This window comes from Pipistrellus hanaki, assembly GCF_964339955.1.
Source record: "Pipistrellus hanaki genome assembly, chromosome: 21".
NCBI classification, from domain to species: Eukaryota; Metazoa; Chordata; class Mammalia; order Chiroptera; family Vespertilionidae; genus Pipistrellus; species Pipistrellus hanaki.
Genome location: NC_140523.1, coordinates 2,699,346 through 2,720,281, shown reverse-complemented (window position 1 = coordinate 2,720,281; position 20,936 = coordinate 2,699,346). Strand labels below are relative to the sequence as shown.

The 20,936-nt window shown below is 37.7% G+C and overlaps 1 protein-coding gene and 1 long non-coding RNA gene across 4 annotated transcripts in view; both read right to left on the bottom strand.

The window, feature by feature from the left end:
- Positions 1-2,901, bottom strand: part of CHD2 (chromodomain helicase DNA binding protein 2) — a 69,169-nt gene extending 66,268 nt beyond the window's left edge. The window contains 2 exon segments of the mRNA XM_084869005.1: positions 1,613-1,748; positions 2,114-2,901. Coding sequence (XP_084725131.1) covers positions 1,613-1,674 — 62 coding nt within the window. The 5' untranslated portion in view covers positions 1,675-1,748; positions 2,114-2,901.
- Positions 2,902-4,950: 2,049 nt separating this feature from the next.
- Positions 4,951-19,992, bottom strand: LOC311614472. 3 transcript variants are annotated; one of them, XR_014793645.1, is made up of 5 exons: positions 19,850-19,992; positions 16,755-16,823; positions 16,113-16,196; positions 10,523-10,591; positions 4,951-5,319 (listed from the first exon to the last, which is right to left on the bottom strand). It is a non-coding gene; the product is annotated as an uncharacterized lncRNA (long non-coding RNA). The 3 variants fall into 3 exon arrangements; XR_014793646.1 differs by lacking the exon at positions 19,850-19,992 and adding an exon at positions 19,362-19,823; XR_014793647.1 differs by lacking the exon at positions 19,850-19,992 and adding an exon at positions 18,988-19,070.
- Between the last annotated feature and the right edge of the window lie 944 nt (positions 19,993-20,936).

The window sequence follows — 20,936 nt, the reverse complement described above, 5'->3', positions numbered from 1 at the left end:
GATCAAGGCTAACCACAAGCCTTGCATACGAAAGCCAAACCCCAGGTGGGACTATGCAAATTATACTCAGGGGAATATCAATTGTAGGTAATTTGTCAAGTATTTGTGGGGATTCCTGTTTCTTCAAATCACTACTACTTTTCAGAAAGAAAAAGAAAAAAATCAGCGTGGGATGAATGGAGAAGTTTTCTGTCCTGAATCTAAACCTAGGTAATTAGTTACAAGGGCATTTCAGTTCAAAAGACACAGCCCAAACTAGGTGACGACTCAATTTGCAAAAGAATGTGGAAAGGTATTTATGACAGCAAGGGTCGAAATATGTGAGGTCTCACGAAACAAGTTAAAATTCATCCTTTGTAATAAACCACGTTAAAAACTTTCATATTCACTACCCTGATTGTTTAAAAAAAAAAAGCGTATTATTTACATAAGATTACAAAAGTCAAAGCAAAAGTCGGAAGAAAAATCATATAATCAATCAAATCCTTATTAACTACACGATTTCAAACTGGTAACGTGGCAATTTGTAAGAACACACATCAAGGAATGCATGCATGCACTTTAAAAATTAATATACAGATCATACAAAAACATCTCCGAAGCTTTATTACTTATTCACTAATAAGGTACTCCAAAAATGTGAAACAAAATCATGATGTTAACAGTTACATGTGTAAGCTTCAGAAGATAAAGCATTCCAGGAGATACTGTTGAAATAAATCAATAAATGTAAAGCAGCTATAATCAAAGTGCCAGGATACTACACTACTAAACCTACCAACCAGAAAGAGCATTGTCTGAATATAAGCATACAAATGTAAACCTGAAAAATATTTGACAAAAGTAAAATATACAATTTTCATCTCAGCAACTATCACGAAGCAGGCGTATATGAAAAGAGCACTCCTGGATTTCTGGGATCAGATTTAATTTCATAAATGCAGGCACCGTTTTGATCAAGATTTGGAGAAATCGGATCAAAATGTCTTAAAATGTCAACGGTGTCCCGAGAAATGTGGGATGAGATAAAAATACAAACTGAGAGGCATCCGTCAAAGGGTCCTTTTTGCAAATTGGCTCGAAAATGCACATTTTTTCATTCATCTAACTTTCTCAAATGTCTATTTACTATAATTTACTACCACCAGGCTCCTGGATGGCCTTCGGTGACAAGTTTAGGTATCCAGATTTCTTCAAAGAAAAAAAAAAATCCGCCTTGTATGTAAAATGGTGCAATGCAGCAGTGGCTAAACCGACAAGGTCATTTTTTTCTACAGCCCGGAAAACCTAAAAGCTGAAATTTATTGCCCGAAAAACTGCAGTTGACAGCAAACTCCCCCTCGAATGTGGGTACCTTACCTTTGAGCCTGCTGTAAGAGGCCTAAGTCAACTCAACTTTCCTAAATTGCTAGGAAAAAATCAGGGTGTGGCATATTAGCAAGCTCAAGGTCACGCTTTAAAAAAAAAACACGAATCCGAATTAGTAAAATACTTCAAACAACACAGACGGCTACCGCTGGCCTGTCAAGGTGAACAGTGTAAGCTGAGGTTTCCCCAAGAAAAAAAAAAAAGAGAGAGAGAAAAAAAGGAAGAAAAGTTGAGAGCTCCATACCTCGATGCATTGCTGTGTGGCGAACTGTCCTCCTCTTGGCTTTTGTCCTTATTTCTCATCATCTTTTAATTCTTAAATATTAAGGGGGAGAGGGGAATCTGTGTTTGGCTTTGAAGTCCTGTGGCCAGGTTATTTACTGTCAAAAGTTGAAAGAAAGGTAAGGTCCCGGCTTTTCTAGCAATGGTTTTTATTAAGCAGGCACAAAGTCCTGACCATGCCACGATATTGTTAGAACACAACAGCGGTAAGCACCCGGAAAAACAACATATTTCTAGTTTTACCTTTAAAAAAAAAAAATAAACACACACCAAAAGAACAGGGGAGGGGGGAATCATCTCATATCAATACGGAAAGTTTCTCCAAAGTAACAACACTGGATCCAAATACAAGCTCTTTTATCTTATTGCGTCATCCAGGAATGTCTCCTTCTTTACCAAAAAATAAAAAAATAAAAACCAGCTTTCGCCTATAAAAACGAACACTAAATGATCGTGAACTTACCTGATCCATGTAGTCGGTCCAGAGCCAGAGTCCTATCCGGTAAGTGGCAATAGACAATCAAAAGCGAAAATAAAATCCTCCGCGAAAAAAGGGAAAAATACATACAAAGACCCTCCGATCGGGGAAGGGGTCCTCCCCGCAAAAAAATAAAAGCCACGATGAATGAAGAAGGAGCGGGATGGGGGGGAAGAGAGAAAAAAAAAAACCTCATTAGAAGAGCGCACAAAAATGGAGGTGCGCCATGGCTTCTAAGCTGGAAAAACAACGACCTGGGCTTTGCGTGCGGCTGCTTCTCTCCAGCAAAGGCACCGAGAAAAACAGCCCCAAAAAGGTTCTTTTCCCCCAAAAAGGGGCTCGGATCGACCCCCGGGGGTGTCTAGGGGAGGCAGGGGGCCGCGGGGGCCCCCCGGGGCGGCCCGAAAGTTGGGGAAAGTTGCGCAAAGTGAGGGCGAAAGGCAGGGAGCAGCCGCGCGCTCCTCTCTAAGGCACGGCCGCCATGGAGAGCCTCCTTCCCAGCTCTGAGAGCTGTGCCTTTGATTGACACTCTCTACATTTACCCCACAACTCAGGTGATGTACCATAGACCCACCCCTTCATCTCCACCAAAAAAAAAAAAAAAAGAAAGAAAGAAAGAAAGAAAGAGAGAAAAAAAAAGATCTCTCCATGCCAGGGAGCCAAAGGACCCCTCATGCCCACACCACCCTGCCCCTCCAGACCACCCCATCAGGGGAGGCGGGGGCGGGCTCCTTAACCCCCTCTGGCTCAGGCACCCTTTTGCAGCCAGAGAGAAATGGAATTTGGTGCCTTTTGTCTCAAGATCTGCTCCCTGGTTCAGTCCTGGGGCTGAAATAACTTCCTTTCTGGGCAGGAAGTGGGGTTTTAGAAAGCCATTTTGATATAAAAAAAAGGGATCATTGTTGGGAAAATGGAGGCTCCTCTTCATAGGGGAATTTTTTTAATCAAAAATGAGCCCCACCCAGGATAAAATGGTTTCTAAAGAAAAAGCAAAAAAATGTCAAATCTCATAAATGAACTTCAAGTGTGACTGCTTTAGGAAGGCTGAAATTGTCTAAAGACCCAATGAGAGGGCATTTTCCATCCCAACTGGAAGAAAGGGGTATAGCTCAGGAGCGCCTCCCTAGTGTTCAGTTGCAGTAGGGCAAAAATTAGCGCAACTCGTTTTTTATTCGAGCATCTCGACTTTTTCTTTTGTATTTTCACAAATTTCTTTAACCCATTCCACAACCTTGCAAACTTTACACCCACTCCCCAGATCTCAAAGTCACAATATATTTTCTTCCCACATCGATTCGGGCAAAACCAAGTGATGAAACTCAAGAATATGGAACTACCGTTGTCCCTTCAAATAACGAATCCAAGAAACTGGATCTCCGAATCCAACACGACACATATACCCCGAACTCTCCCCTTATACCTCAAATCAATTTCTGAGTATGTTCAGATTTTTGACAATAATTAATAGGTCACATCTGACAGCAAGTTATCAAACTAATCAATGCCACAGGGCAAATTCTCCTAAATATCAAAACCGTAACATCCACGGAAAACAAAATTAATACTAATGCCAAAAACAAATCGTTCAAGACTTTTTCTCTCAAAAAGCACCCAAGAAAATAGTCACGTATCCAAGAAAATAGTCACACGCCAAAAAAATAAATCAAATAAACTTTCCCTATTCGACATGATAATCTTCCAGAACAATGTCCTTTTTTCATTGATGACATCTACTTTCGCTTTATTCCCAACAAAAGCAACAAGTTGCATCTAGGTCAACGTAAAAGCCATACTCAAAACCCAGTTTCAATTCCTCGCTTTCTACACAACGTAAATTTGTACCAAAATCCAAACCCAAAATCCCGCTTTGGATATATACAAACCAATCACTTTAAACACTGCACATGTATGGATAACGGATATGTGTGCTATAGTATTTGACACTAATCACAAAACACAACATGATTAGCTATTTTCTCTTTCACACACACACAAAAAACACATCAAGATGAACTTTCCATGTATAATGGGAAAATACCAACAATTGATTTGGTTTATCAAAATAAAGCCTACCATCCATTTATAAACTTAGTATCAGTTGTTTATCAATAAAATGCCAGTATTCACCTGAAAATCAAATATAAGTCATTTGTGACATAGTGTGATTTATTCTAAATTCCTAAATGTAGAGAATAAGAAAAATACAGAATCTTCCTATTTTATATTTACATAAAGTATATTATAGACAATATTGCTACCCAAGTTATAAGGTCTTTTATGAATATCTTAAAGGACACTTCCATAATAAATCCAACATTTCTTCCCCTGACATTAACTAAAGACAGTAAGAGGCATCTGTTTTGTTCAGATGACTATTCTATTGAAAGATGTTTTATTTTCAATATTAAGTGCAGATTCAAAAGACCTTTTCATCAACACAAAACTCAGAAAAATACAGTATCCCTCATCCTGAATTATGACACAAAATGAATTTTGTTTTAAACGCTCATTAAAATCATGTGGCAAATTAAAGATTCTATTACTACCTATTAGTTGGTCATTTTGCAAGATATTTGAGAAAGCATAAAACGGCATTTAACCAAACGCCTATTTCTTAAAGCACAAATAAATTTCCACGACTTGTGGAAATAAATCTTAATCAACGAAGTGAAATATTTCCCAGCACACCATTGCGATTTTACCAGCTTTATTCAATACACTTCACTGCTTGACACTGTAAAGGCCAAATTGTCATTTACGGCGATAAACGAACACTTAATGTAACGACGCATCAGCTTAAAAAAAAAAAAGCCCAAACTGAGAAATTTTAAAGCGTTAGAAATTTTATTCAAGTTAACATTTCACAAGGTCATAGTCATACAAATCAAACGGAAAAAAAAATTCCAGGCATACAAACTATCATCTCTGTTAGCGTGCCATCTTTCATCTCCAAATGTCAAAAATGGACTTGTTTAATGATACAAAAAGTCTTTAGAAAGTCAAATCCACTGTCCATCTGTGTTGGTAAGAAACCTATTGTCTTCATTCATTTCATGAAATCCATGTTAAAAGAACCCTGTCTTGGTTGTAAATTATCACAGCACTCTTGTAATAATCCATTCTCCTCTATTCCCCACAGTGGACTGCCATCTTGGTTTCTCAGTGGTAGGGTCCATTTGAGACTCTTCAAGCTTAAAAGAAAAAAACGCTGTTGGAATACCAATCATCTGATTCCTTCACACAGAGAACATCCACCCACCGTGAAGACACTCTTACCATACACAAAGCTTTAATTCTGTAACAGCTTTAAACTATGAAACTCTCTTCTTTGAAGTTGTATGTACTACGCACACAACTTGGCAATGAGAGAATCAGACTGTACACAAGTAACAAGTTCTTCTACTGTCACAGATACACATGTAACCATAAAAAAAAGTAGCAGTAGCCTGGCTTGCTTAGTGGTTAAGCATGAATCAGGCCATGGTTTGATTCCAGGTCAGGGTGCATGCCCAGGTTGCGGCTTCAATCCCCAGTGGGGGACGTGCAGAAGGCAACCAATGATCTTCTCTCATCACTGATGTTTCTATCTCTCTCTCCCCTTCTTCCTTCCTCTCTGAAATCAATAAAAATATATATTTTTTCAAACAGTAGCAGTAAAGAGTTAAATTTTTACTAGTTAAATGTGATACTGTTTTAGTGTCTGTAGAAGACAAAAATTCAAATTCAAAAATCCCAGAAAGCTAAATTACAGCAATACTATGGATTTTAAATCTCAATGAAGAACTTTCCAATCTTCTTCAAAATAGACAAAACACACACACACACACAAAACCAAACTAATTATGTAAAAGAATCCTAGGGGGTAAAAGAAAACAAAGCAGTGGATCAATCACAGCATAGTTTTCCAGTCCGATAGATGTTAATTTTACTTAAAATATTGCAAATAGACAGTAAAAATGCCTCTATCCTTTGCTACATATCTGAGAATGCTGGAAATATGTAGCCACTAGGGTAAAAAAAAGATAAAAAAGGCAAAGTGTCAACTTGGTTTATTTGGTATTTGTCATTAAATGCTATCAGATTGCAAATTATTGATATATACAAATAAAATACTCCTACTGCCAAAATATCAAATGTTTCTCAGAGAATGACAAATATATTACTCAACTACTTTGAATGAAAGGGATAAGTGAGAAGCCAGGTGATGTTAACATTAAATAAATAATCCTGATGAAGCAGGATCACCATAATTTGCAAATACAAGTTTTAGCCCGGGTCCTCTCTGTAAATTATGCAGCTCTCAAACTAAATTTATAAAGTCTGGGTGACTAAGAAGTTATTAAATATAATAGCATTTTTGCTCATTAGGTAGTTAATACCTTGTATCCTGAACTATAATTAGAATTTGTTGTCAAGTATCTATAATCTATAATAATAAAAGTGTAATATGCTAATTAGACCAGACATCCTTCTGGACAAAGCCAAGCCCCTTGCACGAATTTCATGCATTAGGCCTCTAGTATACAATTTAAAAATCTACTTAATAAATTATTTAGTTAACCAAGAAACACTATCATCTATATTTTAGAAAACTACTCAAAGTGAGTGTTAAGAAATCAGTAATAAACAAAAGTATTTCTCCTTATTTTGCCAATTTCTCTCCAGCCTGAAACTTATTCATCCCCCACATTAGTAAAAGATCTTCCATCTGAATTGCTCATTCCTTTATATTAAGGGACATACATTTCTATATAGAACTATAAAAATACCTTCATTCCTCTTGCAGAGTTAACTATAAACCAATTTTCCCCCAATCTCTATTGTTTCGATGCAAAATCAAGCTCTAAATGAAGTTGGGGAAGTAAATACTATTATGATGAACAATGAAACTAAAGCATTGATATCAAGTTATAATCATTTCGATGTCTATAAATGCAATTTATTCAACTGAGTTCATGAAATGGTAAATCAATGCTGTATAGTCTTCTGCTTCAGAATAAGAGGTAAATTTATCCAGGAAAAATTTCCTTTTAAAGCACATTATTCTTTAAATTAAAAAAAAAAAAAAAAAAGCCTAATGAGATTAATATCATTCCAAAATTACTCAAAATCATTAGTTCATAGACACTTCTATAACATTAAAAACCATGATCAGTCTGTATTCCTTAAAGTCAATCAAAAGCCAAAAGAATCTTTTTGTTAAGTAAAAGTGCTCAGTCAAGCCATTCATTTTCATGGAATTCCAAATTCTTACAAAACCTAAAATTGCTAATAAGCACGGTTATGTTGAAAAATTACAAAAAAAGCAGGCAGGAGTTCTCAGAGCCTAGAAATATTCTTGGTGACAAAATTCAGTTCATCTGTGAAAGAGTTAAAGCAGTACCTACCTCAGGCAGCAGTAGTGAGGCTTAAGTGAGATAGCATCTTTATAGTATTTATATTACCTGGCATATAGAAAGACCTCAATAAATGCTAGCTATTACTGATATACCACGATAGTCACAGTACTTGGAGATCTATAAACCAATCTTACTAAATTCATATAACTTATATTCCAATAGTAATGAGATCTCAGAAGAATCCATAGAATCATGGAGTCAGTTACTTAAAACACTTCCTGCTTTAAAAAATTTTTAGTGTTGCACTAATATGACATCAGTACAAAAAAAACTGAGTGGAGTTTTGATATCAAAGCCTATTATATTACTCTATGTCTCTCCAGTAATGTGTAAATGGCTATAGACATACTGGAGAGATGATGGTTTGATCTAGAATAGCATCATCAAAGAGACCCAGATCTTTTGTCTATTTCACATAAAAGGTTAGCTTCAAGCTCATACTATGAAAAGTTAGACTTTTCCACTATGATGTTCACTAGTTTATGTCTTCTTTTTTTTTTTTAATATATATTTTATTGATTTTTTTACAAAGAGGAAGAAAGAGGGATAGAAAGTTAGAAACATTGATGAGAGAGAAACATCAATCAGTTGCCTCCTGCACGCCCCCCCACTGGGGATGTGCCCGTAACCAAGGTACATGCCCTTGACCGGAATCGAACCCGGGACCTTTCAGTCCTCAGGCCAACGTTCTATCCACTGAGTCAAATGGGTTTCGGCTTATGTCTTCTTTTTAAGGAAAATTGCTTTTTCTAAGGTAAATCCCGCAAGCAAAGGTAAAGGATACTACACTAAGAAAATAGGAATTGCTACCTCTTAAAATTCGCAAATCCTGTACATCCAAAAAAAACATAAAATTCAGGAGATCTTCTGTTTCAATTCTGATTCAGTAAATTTGTTCCAAAAACACTGAGGCATTGTAAAATAAAGCATTGTTAACTTAAATGCAAGTAAAATGGTTCATTACAGATCTGAATTTAAGAGGTACTCCCCCAAAATAAGTAATCTCCTTATCTCTACTTCCCAGCCCCAATTTCTGTGGGGTACAGGAAGAAATACAAAGACAAAGAAGTGATTAATGGTTCTTAATTTTAAAAGCAGGGGACTCTAATAATGCCACAAATCACCAAATCATCTTAAAACTGAAACACTTATTGCAAAACCAAAGGAACAGATGGATATAAAATTACAATGCAGAACAGAAACTGTTATTTCCCATCATGTAATTAATAAAGTTTTGTCCTTGGTGTTTATGGCTTGATTTCAATATTCTATGTATTGGTCTTTAATATGAAAACATTTCATAGAAAATTCTATTTTGTCTCACTACCCAGTAAAAGCTCAAATCCTTTATAGGATTACAGTATATTAACAAGTCCAGATCTTGTCTTAGCAGGTTTGGCTCAGTGGATAGAGTGTCAGCGTAGGGACTGATGCTCTATCAGAAGGGTCCTGGGCTCAATTCCAGTCAAGGGCAAATGCCAGGGTTTCAGGCTCGCTCCCCAGTAGGGGGCACGCAGGAGGCAGCCGATCAATGATCCTCATTATTGATGTTTCTCTCTCTCTGAAATCAATAGAAATATATAGTATACATTTTTTAAAGTCTGGATCTTAATAAAGTGGGCATAAAAACTAACTACAAAATGATCTGAGAAAGACCAGTCAACTGTTAATTGTGATAACTAAATCATCTTCAAGGTCTTGCAATCAAATGAAATCTTCCCTATTGCCCCTATTAGTTTAATAGTCAACTACATGTGTTTAAGAGATTGAGAGGTATAGTTTTTTGTGAGTTTTCATTATTACTGAGTCCAAGGTTTTAGCTTTCAGGCACACTGAAAAAATACAAGTATTAAAACTAATGTTTCAATAATGAATTTCAGTTTGTTTATTTTATTATACACAAAACACTAGTTGATAAATGTTTAATAGACACTACATAAAATAATAAATCAACAAAAGTATTTATTGAGCATCCACTATATGCCAGGCAACTACTAATCTCTTCAAAATATTTGATAAGACAGGGTCAACAATTGTACTATATTAGGAAAGTTTTCATCTCTGCCCTCAACACTCCCATTAAAAAAAAAAAAAAGAACATTATTTTGCAGGCCTTAATGGCCACTTAAAATGGAAGTTGAAATAATAATCAGAATAAAAAATTATCTAGAATCTAATTTCCAAATGTGATTCAAAATAAGTATATTTAAGAAACAGTTAGTATGTAATCATCATATGTAAAATTTTTCCAGTAATAAATCCTTTGGAGAATTCATCCAAATTCCATTACACAGCAGACTTGTATAACTTGATTCACACTATTTCCCAGGTCGGGAGTTGGAAAAATTGCTCCATTGTATTGAATATTTGTAACCAAGTTTTCTAATATCAGAGCATATCCCCAATGTCATAAGAAATTATTATTAAACTTTCAAAAAAGGGAAGTTCAGGATTATTTAATTTATTAGCATTACTACACTGAAATCTATTAGAGAAACCCAGGGCTTCTGATTTCTACAAATGTAAGGTCAAGTTGACAAGATGGATCTAGGACAATAGAGTAAATATTTTAGGGTTTGTGTCCATTAACTAAACTATTCTTAACTCTGCAGTTGTAGTGGAAAAGTAGACACAGATAATGTGTAAATGAAACAGCAGAGCTATGTTCAATAAAACTTTATTTAAAAAAAAATTGTGGGAGTTTGCCAACAACCAGATCTAAGCATGTTCAAATATGGGTTTCTCTGCATTGTACATCTTGCCTCAGTTTCAGTGAAGGAAGTAGAAAATAATAGGTTAGAATAAATTAATAAGCAAAATTTAAATAACAAACTTCACACACACACACCTAACCATGCTGTTTTTATTTTTTTGTGTTGCTTTGAGCGTCACTAAATCCCTATGTATTTTTATAATTCTAGCTCAAGTACTCAAAATTTCCAAAGTCATATTTAAGATTAAAAACAGGCAAAACATGTAAATTGAGTAAACTTACTAAATGCTTCCACCAACATCTATTACGTTGTACAGGCCCTTTAGAGATTCAGTCTCAGGATTCCCATTTCTGCAGAAAACCAAAAGAATATAATTTTATGGGTAGAAAAAAAAAATAACAATAATAGTATTAATATGCCGTGATTTATTCAGAAACATCTTGTAAGGATCACTCGCCAGAAGACCAAGACACGTGTATGTATATAAATAAAGAGATAAAAGGTTTTACTGCAGAGGATCTTAAATTTGGCTGTACAGGAGGCTCACCTGTAAAATGAGTTACCATAAAAAAATGTGAATATCTAAATCTCTGTCCCAAGAACTCCAACAGAGAAGGCAAAAATTTGGGCTCCCCCAGGTAGACCAAATGGACAGCAAGAGTTGAGACCCAGTTGTTTAAGTAGAACCAACATCACTACTTAATAGAATGAAATTATTTTATCTTCTGGTCTTTCATTTGTCTACATTTAAAAATTCTAAAGGAAAACTTGAATAGTTTGCTGGGATCAGCCCACTGTGGGGGCACTGTTCATCCCAGTCAGCCTAGCAGCGCTCCCATTGTGGGAGCACACTGACCACTCACTAGGAGACATCTCCTGTATTGAGCATCTGCCCCCTGTGGTCAGTGCGTGTCATAGCAAGCGGTCGACCGGTTGTTCAGTCATCTAGTCACTGGGCTCTTATTATATAGAATGTTACTTTAAATTATCATGTACTTATCACATTATCATGTACACTATTCAAAGGTAAAGTGTTGGAAAGGAATCTTTAGGCACAATTTCTAACTATTTTTACTAATTGTACTGATCTACTCAACTCAAATCTTTTCTAAAATACATACTTGATAACAAAAATATCATATCCATGCTTTTCACTAGTTAAGACTACCATAAACTAAACATGGAAGAGTTTTCCGATGTTTATCTTCTGAATATAAGTTAAATACTATTTTCAGTCATTCCTGCTCCAAAGTATGATTATAATAATCGTAACATGTTGACATAAACCCCCCCCCCCCCAAAAAAAACCCAGCTGTTTAGAAGTTCAGCAGTAAAGTATAGCATTCTAAAACTTTTTAGAAAGCGAAAGCACAGTTTAGGATTTAAGTTAAACTTAGCTACCCAAATGCTTTTCCAGGCTATGACTTCAAATTTTCCAATTATGCAGCAAGTTCCTGATTTTCTTACCAAGTCTAAATCCCTTTAGTCATTTTGACTAATCAATCAATACAGCAAAAGTCGGCTTCAAAATTACCTCTGAGAGTAAGGTGCCAAATATCCTCCCACTGGGTAACAAAGCAATTTACAAGGAACAGAATTATTTATTTTTAAGCTTCCAATTTAGTTAAGACTTTATAAGGAAGAGAGGATTTTCTGAATTTTAAATCAACCAATGAAAATAAATTGATATAACCCCTTAGAGAAGGGTATAACTGATTTAAAGAATACTGGTGAAAGGAATGTCGCATTGGTCTGATAATGTGCTAATACAGAAAGCTACGGACCAATATAAGTATGTACCTCTGGGCTTAGCCTCCACCAAATATAGAAAAGGACTGGGATCTCACTTTGTGCTAACACAAACATAATCTATCATATTGGCTCCTTCTCAAAAATTTACGCAGTCACCGAAACCGGTTTGGCTCAATGGATAGAACATCAGTCTGCAGACTGAAAGGTCCCAGGTTTGATTCTGGTCAAGGGCATGTATCTTGGTTGCGGGCACATCCCCAGCAGGGGGTGTACAAGAGGCAGCTGATGGATGTTTCTCTCTCACTGATGTTTCTAACTCTCTATCCCTCTCTCTTCCTCTCTGTGAAAAATCAATAAAATATATATTTTTTCAAATTATGTAGTGCTTTGCACCTTCCTTTGAAGAAGCAGCCAAGGTTGGCATAAGCAGACTATAAAAGTTGATAATTTGGCTCTTGTTCCTACCTATCTTTAATATTTTGCAGTATTATAGATTCTCATTGAATATGAAATTATAGGTGCCATGTAAATAACCATTTTGCTACCTGGGCTTTTTATAATAAAAGGCAAAGACAGTTTTGGTCAAGTCTTATATTATTATCATCATTAGTCCATTTGTGCTTTTCTTATAATATTCGAGCTTGTCACCTTTTAAAACGCTTCAAACAATTAACATTTAAACTAAGAATAAGATCTGAGAACACTAAGAAATATGAAGTATCCTCCACAAAAATAAGGTCGTGAAAGTCATTAGAAAACTGCCACAAGACAACTCACAAACAATTGAAGTTAAGCAAAATATTGAACATGATAATCTAGATTAAAATTATGATTACTATATAGAATTTATTACATAATCTATTGTTTGGGAAATATTTCATTTCATATAAATGGCTTAGTTTCAAAAGCATAGGGTTGTTTTTCAAAAAACAAAACTAACTAGCTTTATACTATGTTTAAATCAACTATATCAAATTGTTATAAAGAAAAATGCTACTTAAATGCTATGTAAAAGTAATCATTTAAATTGTAATGGTTAATTTACACTCAGAAGAAAACAACCAATGTGAAAATCAAAAGTTAGAATTAAGCCACTCAATCTGGAAAAGGAAGGTAGCTGCTAAAACAATGATATCTAAATATAGAAATTTCTTACGTTAATTATGCCAGGCATTATCATTTATAATCCCATCGGTCAGCTGCCAATGTTTCATTAGATAAAGCAAACATTTTTTAATGTAGGGAGGGAGGAAAGAGAGACAAATACTGATTTATTGTCCTACTTACTTATGCATTCGTTGGTTGCTTTTTGTATGTCTCCTGCCTGGAGTAACGGTGCTCTAACCAACTAAGCTACCCAACCAGGGCCTAAAGATTAAATATATTTAATCGAATAATCATTTTCAAAACTCCAAATAATGCTTTTTACTATAGCATTCTCTTAATTGTTTAAAAACAAATTACGATTAATTTCCCAATGTCTTCGTATATACTGTTTATTAATATCTGGAGATTCCTAAAATTAAGAATGCCGGGGACACGCTTGTACGGGTCTGGTCTTATTCAAACAGTCTCACCATAGAACTACGTAATTGGCCATGCAAAAAATTATAAAAACTATTCTCTGCTTTCTGTAAGAGAAATAAGACACTCCTATTATTTTTATAGCAGAATTTAAGAGCTAAATGGTATCTTAAGAGATAGGAAACTCCAAATACTTCGTGCCAGTGAGGTGTACACTGAATAAGATGCCAACATTACAGGGCTAATTTACTGCTGAATCTCAGTTGTATTTTCCTCTCTAACACACACTGCTACCTTTCATTAATGCAGAAGATAGAGATGTTTTCAAATTATCTTTGCCTCTTACATTATGTCTCTCAACAAAGAATAAAAACAGATAGGAGAAAGAGTAAATTTATTAGTGGTCCCAGTTCCGGTATCTGAATATTTAAGGATCTGAGAAACAGTAAATTAACCTTGAAAAATGTTTATATTCAAAATTATCTATTTCCCATAATCTAGCTTCTAAGTGTTATGCCATGGCTTAAAAAAAAAACTTGTAATTAACTATAAGCATTAATTCTTTCACTTGTGTGGAACTTCATGTAATTTTTTTAAACAGTTATTACCATGATAACAAACATAAATCCAAACTAATCACCAACTTCATCTGGTGTGTTTTTTTTTTAATTCAAGAATTGGTTAAAAATGCTCAATTAAAAGTAAATATTTAACATTTACTTTGATCCGCTAAGCAGAAGATAGCATTTAACTAAGTAATTTACTTTCCTAATGAAATATAGTATTTTAAAATAATAGTATCTACATTTATATTTATCTTCAATGTGCCCATTATTTTTGTCCATCAAACTTATTATTGCCCATTATACAAGCTTGGTTCAAGCCCCAAATAACCAAACAATGAATATAAGCACTATCGTGAAGGTCAGCTCAAGTACATGAAAACCTTCTTAAAATGTAATCTATTATAATCCTTTTATCTTGTTGATGATAAAGGGAGCTTTGTATTCCGTTAGACTGGAGTAGAAGTTACTACATTTTTTAGATTTTTCTCTACATACTAAAAAAATAAAAATCTTCCTTTAACATTTCTAACCTTAAACTGTTCATTTATTTTATGGGTTAAATTACACCTATGGTAGGTCATTATAAATGTATTGCCAATTTATATTTAAGCTGACGTCACACTTCACATACATTTGTCTAAAGATGCCAAATTATCAAATTTTGTATCTGCATGACAATCATTTGCATAGAGGAAACTAGCATGGGCATTTGTGTTAAAGAAGGTTGGGGTACCCTAGCTGGTTTGGCTCAGTGGATGGAGTGTAGGCCTGCAGACTGAAGGGTCCCAGGTTCAATTTCAGTCAAGGGCACATGCCTGGGTTGCGGGCTCAATCCCCAGTAGGGGGCGTGCAGGAGGCAGCCCATCAATGATTCTCTCTCATCATTGATGTTTCTATCTTTCTCCTTCTCCCTTCCTCTCTGAAATTAATAAAAAATAAGTAAATAAAATAAAAGCTGTTGAGTAAAATATGTTACTAAAAAAAAAAGAAGCTTGGGATAAAAGATGTTTTGAATATTTTGTATGGCATGTTTTCTCTTTAAAACACTGTAGTTAAAGGTGTAACATTCAGTTTTTTCCCCACATACGATAAACACAAATTTGATCAAATTGCAAAGGACAGTAAAGAAAAAAATTAAACCAAATCAAAGGCAATAAAAATATTATCTTTATTACCTATTTGAATCAATAGAATAAGCAAATACCAAGAGATAAAAACATTTTCCACATAAATTTCAAGGACAAAGGTAAACTTGCCCGTATAATGCTAATTTGGCTGTTCTTAGCATTCCCCAAGATATTTATTATTATATTTTCTCTGTCAAAGCCTTACTAATATCAGCTTGACAATAATTTTCACATTCAGTATTAACTTATGAATAAAGAATATTTTCTGAGAATTATCAGTGGACACTTTTTTTCCACTCACATATCTACTTTTAAGATGTAAAATTATGGTATGCTTACTGGAAATTACGTCTCCATTTTACGACTTAAATAATACAGAGTTCTCTTTGGATGCTTTATTCTACTTTATAAGTAAATAAGTCATTTTGTATTTGTTTGAAAACTCATGAAAACGTGTTTTTTTAATGGACTATTTAAAATCCATTAAGTAGCATCTAGAATATGAAATTTTCTATTTAGTTTTAGATATATAATTCTTTTAAGAACCCTAAGATCTGCAAATGCAAAATTCTAGGCCATTTCTAAAATGTGATCAGTATCATGTACGCTTAAGATCGTAAAGGTAATTTTGATGACTCAACTACTGATTAACCTGCAGCACTATTTTATTGGAAAGTACTTAATATCATACTGTTCTGACAGAAACTACATGTATCAACTATTTCAATGTTAATATGAAAGAGTTTTGATGTAAAGAAATGGCATTTGATGGGCTTTTTCTCATGTTTTCAAGATAAAGAAACAGACTACCGTTTGTTTCATTGACAAAATTTACTGATATTTTCCTACGCAAATTGTGGTAGGCACTAAATTTCAGATGGTGGGTAAAAACATTTACTTACTTGCTATATAAAATACAGACTTCTGCAAAGATTTCCTTTATTCTCAGATATGAAACTCCACGGTCTCAGTCTTCAAAATGGTTTCTTTTGGGGGGGAAAAAGAAATATTCTAAGCAATTTATTGATGTTAACAAGCAACAGCAAGTAGGGATACGGGTTTTACAACTTCTTATTACGTAAAAGAAACAAACACTAAAATCTACGCTCACAAAATTTGATTTTTAAAATGTTCTTCCCCGAAATCTATTAGTAGAAATAATAACTAGCTCAAATTTTCCAATAAATGTGTTTATTTACACATTGAAAAGATTAAAACTGTTTGCAAAGTGCATTAGGGGCCTAAAAAGAAAAAGTCTATCTTTGGTTCCTGGTTTTCCTCAAAATATAATTAGTCTTTTTTTGTTCCCAAAATTAAACAAAGGCATAAAGAATTCAAACTATAGTACCATTGAGTTACAATGGCCATGCCATATATACTTTCTATCCAATGAAAAGATTTTACAGGCTTTGTAAAATTTTTCCAGATATTTACTCCTATTTGTAATCATACTTGCTGGAAATATAAATTCTCAAAGAACAAAAACAAAACCTAATAAGCTTGTTTTTTTTATGTCAAAGTCATAAAAATTGACCCAGTCTTACCTCGCATAAAAGAGCTGCATTTGTTCAGAACCATCATCAACCAAATTTTATTTTAATCTTGTAAGTCACCTTTAAAAAAAAAAAAAAAGGAAGATATCAACGTTTTGATTTTTAAGCATTTCTTGGCCTAACTTTCAGTATGATGAAACAATGAGAAAAAAATATTCAATCGTCTATGGATAAATGGAAGGCAGCTCATCTACACACTACCTGTACATTTTAGGTTGCTTATTTCTAATCTTAACATCTATCAGTCTTTTGTTTTCCTCACCTTTTGGAGGCATAGACTAATACGTGTAACTAAGGCTTTGAAATTCAAAAAAAAATACAGAAGATTTACATCTTTGGAATGATTTAAGATTATGACCTTGTTTTTCTCTTTCTTCTTCTGATGACAGGCAATACAACAGAAAAGGAAAAGTTTCCCATTTTCAAAGACTCCGATATTAACATTTATTTCCCCTATCATCTAAGGATGCCTTTTAAAATTATGAGTAATTAAAAATAGACTCTTCTAGGAGAAATGAGTGAAGTTTAAAATGGCCCCTGGTGACTTTAAATTTTAAATTCCAAGTTATTTGATCTCACCAAGTGGATTACTAGCTTTGTCTTGGAAGCAAGTTTCAAACATGTAGTATCTATGACATTTATTCCATTTCAAACCGGGGTCTCTGACACTTTGTCTCTCCCTTCCCCCATTCCTTTTGTAAAAAGACCTTATGAGGCAGAAACTGCCAACAATTATTTTGCATTTCACTAATTCAAAAAGGATTCTAAAATACCAGATTCAGAGTATTCATTTAAAACCACTTTCAGCATCCAAAAAATGTTCATTTGAAAACAAAAACAAAAAACAAAAAACTGGTACCTAAACAACAGAGTCTGTAAAAATCAAGATATGCGCAACTGATGCAATATGTAGTTCTAGATGAATGCTATTCGGAAATAAAACCATTTTACCGACAAAAACACCTTCTGGAATGCGCTCGATCGCAGCAGTATCTGATCTTAGAAGTACTGGGGAAGATTTGGGGAATTTACCATCAGTATCCTTTAGGCAAAAACCTGCACTTTTACAGCACACACACCGCAGAAGGAAGACAAATAATATTCCAAAATACACAAAGGTTTTCTTGCCCTTGCGGTCTGTGCAAACTGAAACCTTAAAAATTCCCTCTCAAACGTTTCTCTCCAAATCCGTAAGGCAGAGGGGACTGCAACCTTTCTGAAACCGATACGTATGAAAAAACGCTGCTCCGTGGGGAGAATTATCTAGATGTTCATGCAATGCAACAAATGCAACAAATATGGCTCCTCTTTCTCCGTCCATTTACCAGGGAGCGATCCTACTTTAATATTTACCCTGCGGGAGAGAGAGTAACTTCCAAAAGGAGATCCGGGGCCCCAAATAACCCCCCTTTTTGTAAAAGTTGTGTCCACCGCGGCTGGCGAGGACACAAATGATCATTCTTTATTTTTCAAATCGTCAAACGATGAACTTAAAACTTTTTTTTAAAAAGTCTAGGGAACGGACCCAAGTAGACGATCTAACGAACATCCAGGTGGGATTCAGTTCCAAGATAACGGCTCCGGATGGTGACTTTTTTTTCCAAAAGTACCAAAAAAACAAAAAACAAAACGGTGTCTTTGAATCATTATCCAAATACCAGAAAAGCCGGATAAAACTCGGCCAAAGGCAAACTAATGGGAACCAGACGTCCTCCATCGCCCTAGCCCCGGCATTAAAAAAAAATTAAAAAAAAAATCTATTCCCATCAAACAGCCTTGACATTGCAGAAAACTTGCCTTCCCCATATTTTTTTGAAATATACCCGAGTCGCACTCCTCCTCCTCCTCCTCCAACTTGCATTTAAAAAAAAAATAAAATAAAAAAGACAACCTTCACGTCATCAAGATTTTTCATCAACGATCAAGCCCCTGGATATCTCCGCAGCCCCGTTTTCAAAAAAATCGGCTTGGAAAGAGTTAAGAGCCAACACCCAAAAGGAAAAGAAAAAAGAAAAAAGAAAAAAAACAAGTTTTATTTTTTTCTTTTCCCCCCGTAACCAGGCTTCCATTGTTCTTTTGGAACTCGATCGTTCCCACCTTTCCCGGAAAGAGGTGCAAAAAAATAAAAATTAAAAATTAAAAAAAGCTCTCCCATAGGAAAAGCTGGGAAAAAAAATAAATAATAAAAAGGATCCTTGGACCCTCGACATCCAAATAAACTCACCGGGATGGAAAGGGGGGGGTTCTGCGGTGCTCGATGCGGGGGTCCCCCCTCTTCGGGCTCCCCCGCCTGCGGGTTCCCCGCCGCCGCCCCTTCCCCCCGATCCGGGCAAACGAGGCCGATCTGCACCCCCTTCCAGCCCCCCCATCGCCCACCGCAGGGTCTGCAGCGGGGTCCCCCCCGCATCCCCCCGGCCCTGGGCCCCGGCCCGCTCGGGGGGGAGGGGGGCTCGAACCTACGACGCCGACCCCGCAGGGTTTGCATAGAGGCCCAGCCCGCCACCCCGTCCTCCTGCTGCTCGCCACGTTCAAGGACATTTTGCTTTTCCTCCCAAGGACAAAGGACAATAAAAGGGGGGCCGGGGAGCAGCTACTCACCCGGTTCCGATCGCAGCCGCCGCCGAACCTCGATGTGTTCCCCCCGCGCTGGGCCTGGTCGCCCGCGCCCGGGGTCCGAGCCCCGCCGCCGCCGCCGCCGCCGGGACCCCGGGGAACGGCCGCGGCCGCTGCCGCAGCGGCCACTTCTCCGCGGCGTCGCGGGCCCGGCGGCCGTTTCTGGGGATCCGATCCCCCCCCGACCACCACCACCACCACCTCCCCGAGCGCGAGGTCCATCTCGTCACGGCCGCCGCGGCCGCTTCGCCGCCCCCTCCTCGGCCAGCGCGGCGGCCCGGGCGGCGGACGGGTCCCGCGGCCGCGGCGGAGCGCCTGACAGCTCGCGGTGCTGCTGCCTCTCCGGCCATCTTGTTGCCGTGTCTGCGCGTGTGTGTGTCTGTGTGTGTGTGTGGTGTCTCTCTCCCGTCTCCTCTCTCTCGGCTTTCCTCCCTCCTCCTCCTCCTCCTCCTCGTCCCCCCCGCCCCACACACCACACAACATGGCCTCTTCGCTGCGGCTGCAGCAGCAGCAGCGGCGGCGGCGGCGGCGGCGGCGGCGGCGGCACCAGCAACTCCGCGGCGTTGCCAGCCCGCTCCCCTCCACCCGCCTCCCGCCCGCAGCCCCGGATCGCAGTGCGCACGCGCGCCGCCGCCCGCCCACCGCGCCCATTGGCTCAGGCGGCACGCCTTCCCTTATTCCCGCCCCCCTCCAGCGTCCTCACGCACGCTCGGGGGCGTCTCTCTTCCCCCTTCACAACAACGGCTTCAATACTATTGGCTCATTATGACCCCGCCCCTTCGCTTCCCCCACACCGATAGGCTGGCCTTGGTGTCATTCACGGAAGTGGGCGGGGCCCGCGATTGGCGGGGGATGGAAGCTTGGGTTGGAAACAGTTGCTCGGCGCCCCGCAGTGCGGACCCCTCAGGGGCTGCTTTGGGGAGGGGGATTCTAGCGCGGTTGTCCAGGCCCGCATTGCTGGTGCAGTGACCTGGAGGTAAGCGCTTCGCCTCTGGAAAAAAAACCTCAGGATTCGGTGCTTCTGCATTCAGGTTATTGCATATTTTTTTTTTTGGAAATGGAAAAAAAAATGACTGACAGGATGACAAGCCAAAACGACGACGCTGCAGGTGCATGAGGCAAGCAGCCATATCTCCTCAGCGACTGACAGGACCCGAGGTTCTGCAACCAAGCAGCCAGCCACCCCCCCGCACCCCCCATTCCCATGTCCCTCGGGGTCCCATCTGACTTGAGCTGCTTTGACTGCAAGGTGTGCTAGCTTCCTGTGGCCCATTCAGAGGAGAAGGCCTGTTGGGGTGTCCTGGGTCCGTGAATCAGGACCCCATAGTCCTGGCTGGTCCCCGAGGTCACCTTGTAGCATCACCCCCAGGTTGAGAACCTCTAGCAGGGGTCGTCGCCTAAGACCATCGGAAAACACAGATATTCATAACAGTAGCAACATTACGGTTATGAAGTAGCAACGAAAATAATGTTATGGTTAGGGATCACCGCCACATGAGGAACTAGACTGTATTAAAAGGGTCGAGGCATTAAAAGGGTGGAGAGCCACCCATCTAGGGC